Consider the following 10,328-nt stretch of genomic DNA (forward strand, 5'->3'; position numbering starts at 1 on the left):
GAGGTTGCTGTGAGCTGTAATGCCACGGCACTCTGCCCAGGGGGACAGCTTGAGGCTCTGTCTCAAAAATAAATAAATAAATAAATAAATAAAAAAAAAATAAAAAGAGCTAGCTAGGGGTGGCACATGCCTGTAATTCTAGCTACTCATGAGGCTTAGGCTAGAGGATCACTTGAGTCTAGTAGTTTGAGGTTGCAGTGAACTATGATGATGTCATTGCATTCTAGCCAAGATGACAGAGTGAGACTCTGTCTCCAAAAAGTAAAGGATATGTTGCAGTATATGTGACACTGAACATACTGTCACATATATTGTCAGGTCCTGTGTATTGACAGCTCATGTACAAAAACAAAACTGGAATAACTTTTTTTTTTTTTTTTTTGGAGACAGAGTCTACCTTTTTCACCCTTGTAGAGTGATATGGCATCATAGCTCACAGCAACCTTAAACTCTTGGGCTCAAGAGATCCTCTTTTCCTCAGCCTCCTGAGTAGCTAGGCCTACAGGTGCCTGCTGCAATGCCCAGCTCTTTTTTAGACACAGGTTTTGCTTTAGCTTATGCTGGTCTTGAACTCCCTGTGCTCAAACAATTTACCCGTCTTGGCCTCTCAGAGTGCTTAGGATTACAAGTTGTAATTTGTTTAAACATAAATGCCACATACAACTATCATAAAATTAATTTTTGCTTTTTGTTTTCTTGCCAATAATAGACGCCTTCCATGTATGCACCTTTTCCACCAAGTGTGTGTTGACCAGTGGTTGATTACCAATAAGAAGTGCCCCATATGCAGAGTGGACATTGAGGCCCAGCTGCCAAGTGAAAGTTGACACCATGTTTTAGAACTCTTGCCCTCCCTCTCATTCCCATCCTTCCTGGTACTGCAGTCAACCAAAGATGGCATGACTTACCTGCGCAGATTTGGAAGCATCGAACTTAGAGTGCTGGCTCTGCTATATGGTACAACTAATGCTAGACTTATAGTTTATGTATACTGTTGATTTTGATGTATTTATAAAAGCTTTTTTTTTCTAGATTTGACATTTTTCCTTTATCATTTTACTGTATTTTTGCATGGTTCCTTGTATTGCATTTCTTTGCACATATTATGGGCTTGAGACCCTAAACTTGCAGGCAAGATTAGCTGCTTTAGTAAGTAGAATTTTGTGGTCTTTTTTTTTTTTTTTTTTTTACATAGTACCAAGCCTTGAGAATTATGAATTTTTTTATCCATTACTAACCTTTAATTTAATCAATCATGTACTTTAGTTTAATGTATAAAGATTCTCTAGAAATGATAATATTGTGTATTAAGACATTCCTTAATTAGGACAAAATGGCTGCTGTATATTTACAATGTGGAGTTCTGAGTTAAATACCATTCTTAATACTGGGAACAGAATACAACCCTTACTCAATCAGATGCAGGTGGTATTCACATCACCAGAGTGGTCAATATAAATTTTCTTGGTGTATCTTCTTCCTTTCAGCACAGTGCAGATAGAGTTGAATATTGATATCATACATTTAGACTGCTGTTCTGATTGTATTTATCTTTTTCCTACATCATTTAGAACTTTATTTCCCTGATTCAATTTTTGCTGCTGTGAAACAGCTCTGATGAACACTAAATATTAATTTCAATTAGCTGGATTGTACATACTTGCAGATTTAACAAAATTTTAGGGAAATTGAAAAAGACATGTAGAATTTTGTTTAGGCTTCTGCCAAGCACGAATAGTTAAGATATCTGCTTACATCGATTTTGTAAACACCTTTAGTCAAGATTTAGAATTTCAGTCATTGGCAGGTATCTATGCATTTAGAACTTCTAAAGGTCCCAGGATCACTTTTAAGGGATTTTTATTAGTTTAAAGATAAATAAAGTCAGCTGAATCTACATGTCTCTTGTTTTATTTCTCTCTAAACTTGAAAACAGTAAATCTGCAGATACTGTGAGGCACAAATTATACTGTCAACCTACTGTTGCTATGGTTATATACTTCCACTTCATACATTACCAAGAGTCGATCACTGATTTAAAATTTTTAATTTCTATAGTTAAGATTTACTGCATAATATAGAATATAAAGTTAAGTTAACGTACTAACATTTCTCCTTTGGAGGAAGTTTTAATCCACTTCAGGATGCATATTATCAAGATACTTTCATATACAGGATAGCCTAATTTTATTTGTTTAAATATGCTTAACATGCCCCAGATTGCAAATGCATCCAGTCAGTAATATCACTGTCTGTATGTGCAAGACATGTTCCCATGGATCATATGTGAAGATGTCAATAAGCTTGCATTAAGCCACCTGCTTTGTAAGTGGATTGATTAATAAATAACTTATATTTCTATTGTCTTTGTGTTTCATAATCAGTTTTTATAAATTAGTTAACATTAAACATCTTGGAATTTAATCATATCACTTAAAATGATATTTGCATAATTTGGTGTTTATATTCATTCAATTATGGCTACTTGTCTTTTTTTATATTAGTAAATGTTACACTGTAATACTTACCAATATTAACTTGCTTCATCATAGCATGTGTGCAGATGGTAGATGGATTATAGGTAAGAAATCTGGATATAACATAACATTTAAAAAAAATGGGGGATTGGCTCGGTGCCTGTGGCTCAAGTGGCTAAGGTGCCAGCCATGTATACCCAAGGTGGCGGGTTCAAATCCAGCCAGGGCCGCCAAACAACAATGATGGCTGCAACCAAAAAATAGCCGGGCGTTGTGGTGGGCGCCTGTGGTCCCAGCTACTTGGGAGGCTGAGGCAAGATACTCACTTGAGCCCAGGAGTTGGAGGTTGCTGTGAGCTGTGAGGCCATGGCACTCTACCCAGTGGGACAGCTTGAGGCTCTGTCCCAAAGAAAAGGGGGGGGGGGATTAAATTGCAATTGTAAGTGGTCAGGGAAGAATGAGGGAGAGAGTGACCCATGTCTGCTGTCTTAGCAAAAAGACCAAGTAGCCTATCTTCCTTCAAGTAGTCTGTGATTCATACAGTTCTTTGCCACTGGATAATCTTGGGTCCATGCCAAGGATTGAAGAAGTATAAGTAAGATTAGGAAAATTCTATTCTGTACCATGGAGTCCTCTTGATATACCCCCAAACCCAAGAAAAGCACAGATAGATTTCTCTGTTTTTAAAATTCCATCAGGTTTAGATGCACAACTACCTGTTGGCCTGTTTTACAGTTTTTTTATTTAGGTAAAACATCATTACTTTGCAATTGATTAAATACAAGTATTTGTGGCATAAACCTGAATTGTTAATGCTGGAGCTTATTAGTCACAGACATGTGATTAGTAATGAACAAAGTAAGGAAGATAATGATTTTGAACATTTTAACTTTTTGCACTTTGTTTTGTCTACTATATCCTGTTGGATCTTATATATCAAAATGAACATTTGGGTGATAGCTGTCCAAATACTTAAAACAAAAGTTCTTTTGTCAGCAAGTTCTTATTCTTATTATAGTTAAGATGTAAGTGATAAACTGGTATTTAAACCTTTTTCCTTACTCTGGTGACTTTATTTTAGCTGCTATCACTCTTCAGTATTTGAACCATAACAACTGACAGAGAAAACTGTTGTAAAAATTTGTTATTCGTAACTAGTTGAAACACTGAAATTAAATAAGCTCTTAAGGCCATTTTATTATTAGTGTTTCATGGATGAAACAGTTTAAATCTGTAAAATAACATATCCTAACTGCTAACAGCTTCCAAAACCTCTGGGAACATAGTAAATTTTTTTGTTTATTAAAGATTTCATGTGTCAAAATGTTGCTGTGAGAAGAGCTGTCCCAATTCATGTCTACTCATCTATAACACGTGGTCATGGGAAACTGCTCCAGTTTCCTGATCAAGAGGAATGCACAGAGGTGCAGCACTGAGGCCAAAATCCTGAAGGCCTGCAACTCCTTTTGCTGCAACAGCTGATTTCACTGCAAGGCTGTGGGCAGTCAACAGCAAAGGTATTGAGGTGGTCATGAAGCAGGTATCTGCCCAGCCAAAGCCAGCCACCTCTTACTTGCGAACCACCATTAACAGGAGCACCTGGGCTACCCTCACCTGCATCAGGCACATGTTCCACAAGAACAAGTACTACCCGGATCTAAGCATGGCCCCATCCACCAAGGTTTTGAGCTCTTGCACCAGAGAGCAACGGAGAGTCAGCTGACTTTTACTCAGCCAAAAAGAAAAACGAAAAAAAAAATGCATGTATTTCAAAAAATCGTTGCACCAAATTTAACTCTTACTAACTTGTTTGTAAGAGGCACTAAGACAGATAAGACATGAATTTGAAAAAAGCCCCTATCAGAGCAACATGAATTTTGCTAAAATGGAAGCAAGATCAAACAAAATTTATGGTGAAGGTGGTTGGAAGAATGGTGAAATCATTGATGCTTTATGAAAAATTTATGGGAATGATGCCCCAAAGAAATTAGCAGTTTACAAATGGATAACTCGTCTTAAGAAGGGACAAGACAGTGTTGATGATGATGGAACAAAAGATCATCCACATCAGCTTTTTAGGAAAAATATTCATCTTGTTCATGCCCTAATTGAAAAGAACCAACAATTAACAGATGAAATAATACCTAATGTCATGGGCATCTCACTTGCCTCAGTTTACACAATTCTGACTGAAAAAAGTTGAGAAAAATTTTTGCTCAGGTGCTAAAACCATTGCCCATAGATTAGTTGCAGACAAGAGCAGAGCTTTCAGGCTGGCGCGGTGGCTCAGCCTATAATCCTGGCACTGTGGGAGGCCAAGGCGATTGGATTGCCTGAGCTCATGAATTCGAGACCAGCCTGAGCAAGAGTGAGACCCTGTGTCTACTAAAAATAGAAAACCTGACGCAAGAAGATTGCTTGAGCCCAAGAGTTGGAGGTTGCTGTGAGCTATGACATTGCGGCACTCTATCCAGGGCAAAAGCTTGAGACACTGTCTCAACAACAACAAAAAAACAAACAAAAAAACCCCCAGAACCTTTAATGGAAATTTCAAACAAGTGGGGTTGAGATCCTGAAACATTTGATGACTTATAAAAAGAGATGGATGAAACACACTTTACCAGGACAATCCTGAAGACAAATCACAATCAAAGCAATGGCTACCAAGAGGTGGAAGTGTCTAGTCAAAGCAAAAGCAGACTGAGCAAAGATCATGGCACCAGTCTTTGGGATGCTCAAGGCATGTTCATTGACTTTTTGGAGGACTAGACAACCCTAACATCTGCTTAGGAGAGTGTTTTGAGAAACATGTCCCTTGATGTTTGTTCTTCAATTATAGCAGAATTCATAATTGCTCTGATAGGGGCTCCATTAAAATTGATATCCTGTCCTTCTTAGTGCCTCTAAATAGATCCTGTTACCCAAAGCTTTAGCAGAAAAATACCCAGGAAATTTTCACCAGAGAGTTCTCTACTGCAAGTGTTCCTGCTCATTCCTCTCATCAAACACGGATAGTTTTACGAGTTTCAGTGGGAAATCGTTAGGCATCTACCTTACAGTTCTCATATGGCTCCTCCTGACTTATTTTCATTTCCTAATGTCAAAAAAATTTTAAGGGGGACCCTAATTTTCTTCAGTTAATAATGTCGAAGACTGCATGACATGGTTAGATTCCCAGGACCTTTATTCTTCAGGGATGAACTAAATGGCTGATAGTGCAAAGGGTCTTGAACTTGATGGAGGTTATGTTGAGAAAGAAAGTTTACATTTTTATCTCTATTTTTTAATTCAGTTTTCCACAAACTTTTAAAGTCCTCTGTACAATTACTCTACCTGTGGTTCTATTCTTTCAGTGATAGGGGAAAGTTCATTACTTATTGAGAAAAAGCACACTTCTTTCTGTAAGCAGTTAACAACCATTAGCAGTTTTTTTACTTTGGTAGGGGTTGCTATAAGGTCTTACTCTTGTAAAGCAATGCAAAAATAAATCTGGTTCCTTGCTGTGTGCTAGGTCTTCACATACTATAGGTGGGCTTTCTTTCTTTATGTCCCTACCATGTACCCTTGTTTTTGTTTAAACTGGATCTGAAACCTCTTAAACATTCTTTTTGCCATTTTTCTGGATACTTCTAGTTTATTGATGTTCTGCAAAGTAGGATATTTATAACTGAACATCACTCCCAGGTGATCTGAATATTACAAAGGGTAGAATTATTTCTGAACTCATGTTAATAAGTTATGTCTTGGAATGGTGCTATTTTCTAAGGGAGTACAGGGTTCCTAAAAGACAGGTGTGGAAGTGGAAGCCATAAGCTGGAAAAGGGATAAAAACTGTGAAGGGAAGTGAGCCACAGTCTCCAGTCTTGTTATCCATAAGTCTCTGTATTATCCAGATTGGCTCTCGCATCTGTGTAGCCTGCACACACATAGGCACAGCTTACCACAATTAGCATTGTTACCTAAAAGCCAACTTGATAAGCTGATTGGGACAGTCCACTAAAGCTGATTAGGATACGATACAAAAATTAGAGCACCTCCTCATTTTTAATCTATCATAATAGAGAATGGGAGGAAATACATGGAAAATTGAACCGCGTAACTAAAAACTCCATACAGTCAATGGTTTATTATTCTTTCTAGTTAAGGTGAGTAAATTATACTATTATCTTTTCATGCATTTTATTGATATATTTTAACCATATAAGGATAGGAACTTAATTTTTATGCCTTTGTTTCCCTCTTAGGTAGTATGCACAGTGCTTTTTGCTTATAGAAGGCATTTGGTTGATTTAAAAACTTGGTGGCCTGGCGCAGTGGCTCATGCCTGTAATCTTGGCACTCTGGGAGGCCAAGGTGAGTGGATTGCCTGAGCTCACAGTATCACAACCAGCCTGAGCCACAGCAAGATCTTGTCTCCAAAAAAATAGCCGGGCATTGTGGCGGGTGCCTATAGTCCCAGCTACTTGGGAGGCCAAGGCATGAGAATCACTTGAGCCCAAGAGTTGGAGGTTGCTATGAGCTATGACACCATGGCACTCTACCACAGTAACAAATTTAGACTCTGTCGTCAAATAAATAAATAAATAAAAATAAATAAATAACTTGGATAACCCATTAATTTCAAAGGTCCAGATTTTAAAGAACAGTTTTGAGTGGAGATTCATGATGGCACTAGAAAGGTGTTCTTTTCCACCTCTCTGACTCTTTCTGCTTCTGGACCATCCTACTAGCCCTAGACTATGACTTACTCATGTATCCTGCCCAGCTGGCACTAGGTTACCCAGTGACATCCATGGGATAATGGTGACATGTGATAGGTAAAGATGGGTATAAGTGAGACAGGAAAAGATTCTGTTTTTATAAGATAAATGACTCCCATCCTCCCAAAGTAATTAGCAATTAAAGTTACTACTTTTATTTATAATAAATACAAATACAAACTTTTAACCTAAGCCCTCAAAATTTTTAAATTACCTTACTTAAAGTTTTCCCTTGGTATACACATAAGGTCATTTGCCAAATTCCCTCATTTTTCCAAAAGTGCTTCTATTTCCATTTCTCAGTCTCAACACTCATCCAAGTCATGTTTTTTTTTTTTTTTTTTTTGAGACAGAGCCTCAAGCTGTCCCCCTGGGTAGAGTGCTGTGGCATTATAGCTCACAGCAACCTCCAACTCCTGGGCTCAAGCGAGTCTCCTGCCTCCACCTCCCAAGTAGCTGGGACCACAGGCGCCCGCCACAACGCCCGGCTATTTTTTGGTTGCAGCCGTCATTGTTGTTTTGGCGGGTCCGGGCTGGGGATTCGAACCCGCCACCTTAGGTGTACGTGGCTGGCGCCTTAGCCCGTTGAGCTATAGGCGCCGAGCCCCAAGTCATGTTTTTGTTACATTTTACCTGGGAAAACTTTAGCTTTCAAATCCATGATCCATCCTTCCTACTGCCCCTCAGGGGTTAGCTTTGAAAAGCAACGCTTTTTGTTTTTGTTTTGTTGCCCTCAGTAGAGTGTCCTGGCATTATAACTCACAGCAACCTCAAACTCGTGGGCGCAAGCCATCCTCTTCTCTCAGCCTCCTGAGTAGCTGGGAATACAGGTGCCTGCCACAGTGCCCAGCTATTTTTAGAGATGGGGTTTTGCTCTTGCTCAGGGTGTTCTCAAATTCCTGGCACAGGTAATCCACCTGCCTTGGCCTCCCAGAGTGCCAGGATTACAGGCATCAGTCACTGTACCCAGCTAAAGCAAAGTTCTGACCAAGTTGTTATCCTTAGAAACTCCCTATAATCCCTCACCTTCTGGATCTTTTGCAGCTTTGTCTTTAACATTCTTAAGATTCAAATGCCTCAGACCTCTTTATTTTTCCACATTTATTCTCACTTTTCCTTCTTTTTTGAATTCTCTTGCCATCTCTGCCTGCTAATAATTTAACTCCTTTTTAAAACTCAGCTCAAATGCTCACTTCTATAGTAAGCCTTCCTTCATCTCCTACAGTAGTTCAGACCCTTTCCTTGTTTTGAACTTGAGGATATAGCTCATGTGTTCCGAACAATGCCTTGCACAGACTGACTTACTAATTTTAATAATATAGTAGGCTGGGTGTGGTGGCTTACACCTGTCACCCTAACACTCTGGGAGGCCAAGATGGCTGGATTGCCTGAGCTCAGGAGTTTGAGACCAGCGTGAGACCCCAGTCTCTACTAAAAATAGAAAACTGAGGCAAAAGGATTGCTTCAGCTCAAGAGTCTGAGATTGCTGTGAGCTATGATGCTACAGCACTCTAGCCAGGGCGACAGAGTGAGACTGTCTCAGAAAAAATAATTTTAATGTAGCAAATATATTTTATCTTCTAGCTAGTTAAAAAAGGAAGAAACCAGAAAAAAGTCAGCAGAAACAAGTACGGGTGGAGAGCTGGAACAAGATCAGAGCAGGTGAAGGAGAATACCTGGTAGTGTGGTAGGAGAAGATTCTCTGCTAAGAATCAGGTGGCAAAAGTCAGAGTTAGCCGTCTCATTCACAAATCAATCATACATGATGCCCTCAGTCAGGCAGTCTAGAACAATGGGCACTGAGAGGTGACTGAGCACAGACTGGGGAAACCCGGGATACATGGCTGTGAACATAAGCTGAGCTTTCGGGCTTGCCCTACATGACACTCTGGTAGGTAACCCAAATGCACCCTAATAAAATTCAACAATAAATGAATACCTGGTTTGTTTTAGGCACTAGAGACATAGATGGTGCACAAAGCAGACATCCTGCTCTCATAAAGCTTACATTCTAGAACATTTATTGTAATTGAACAGCGTTTAAGGGTAGACCTTGGATGGTCCCTGTGATTTCCTGACTGACAAGACCTAGGGTAATTTTTGTTTCCTGAAGTTCCTGAGAGCTTCATCAAGAGTGACTGTCTAATCGTGACATACCCACAGTGGGTGGAGGTCATGGAAATTGGGGAAAGAGAATCCCAGGACTAGGAGAAAGAGCTGAGTAGCTGAATAAGAAATTGGGAGTGAGGAGGGTCTGACAAACAGCAAGCAAATCTGTAGTGATGCAGAAGGATAGTCCTGAGAGCCAAGATTTTGGTGTCATTTGGCATCAATTCCAAGATCTAAAGATCTGTATAGGGATCCCAGAATCTCTCTGGTTATTTGCTGCTCTCCCTCTCTCTCTGCCTTTCCAGCTACCTTTAAGCCTGGAGGCCTCTGCCAAACCACACCACTCACGTAGTCTCCATTCACACTAACCTTTCTCGTCTTCTGTGCCTTTTGTTTGGGGTGCTCTCTCTACTTGCAACATTTTCCCTTCATCCGTATGAGTTCATATGCACACTCTTTTAAAGCTGTACTTGACCAAAAAAATGAAAATAAAATGAATTGATCATGTAGAATTTTTATCATAATTACAGTTATAAGGACCATTTGGCCTTCAAGAGACATATCCTTAATTTTCTATTCAGTTTTCTTCAGTGACTATTTCAAACTTTTCTGCCAAATGTAAATAGAGTAGATAATTATATACATAATGGAAAGCGCATAGGCTTTGGATTGGACCTAAGTACAAATCCTAGTTCTGAAACACATAAGCACTATGATTGTAGCCTGAATGTTTAACTGCTCTTACTCTTAGTTTCTTCATCTGTTAAATTGGGACGATACTATTTTATAAGGACTGTTACAAGGATTTGAGGAGAGAGTTTATATAAATTAGTATATAAGAGTGATGGATAAATGTTGCTAAATAGGAAGTAGCAAGACATTAAGATATTGAAGGACAACAATACCTTAAAGAAGAGGTTGAATCAAAAAGTTTGTGTGGGCTTGGTGCCTGTAGCACAATGGTTACAGCGCTGGCCACATA

General features: G+C 39.1%; 1 protein-coding gene across 6 annotated transcripts in view; it reads left to right on the forward strand.

Annotated features, from left to right (window-relative positions):
• Positions 1-2,366, forward strand: part of RNF111 (ring finger protein 111) — an 87,137-nt gene extending 84,771 nt beyond the window's left edge. For 3 of the 6 annotated variants that reach the window (XM_023510087.1, XM_023510086.1, XM_023510088.1), the window contains one exon: positions 710-2,359. In XM_023510087.1, coding sequence (XP_023365855.1) covers positions 710-827 — 118 coding nt within the window. In that variant the 3' untranslated portion in view covers positions 828-2,359. Of the gene's footprint in view, positions 1-709 lie in introns of all 6 variants that reach the window. The other 3 variants (XM_023510084.1, XM_023510085.1, XM_003784385.3) reach the window with 2 other exon arrangements.
• Positions 2,367-10,328: the final 7,962 nt, after the last annotated feature.

This window comes from Otolemur garnettii, unplaced genomic scaffold, assembly GCF_000181295.1.
Source record: "Otolemur garnettii isolate 467f Iridium unplaced genomic scaffold, OtoGar3 scaffold00011, whole genome shotgun sequence".
NCBI lineage: Eukaryota > Metazoa > Chordata > Mammalia > Primates > Galagidae > Otolemur > Otolemur garnettii.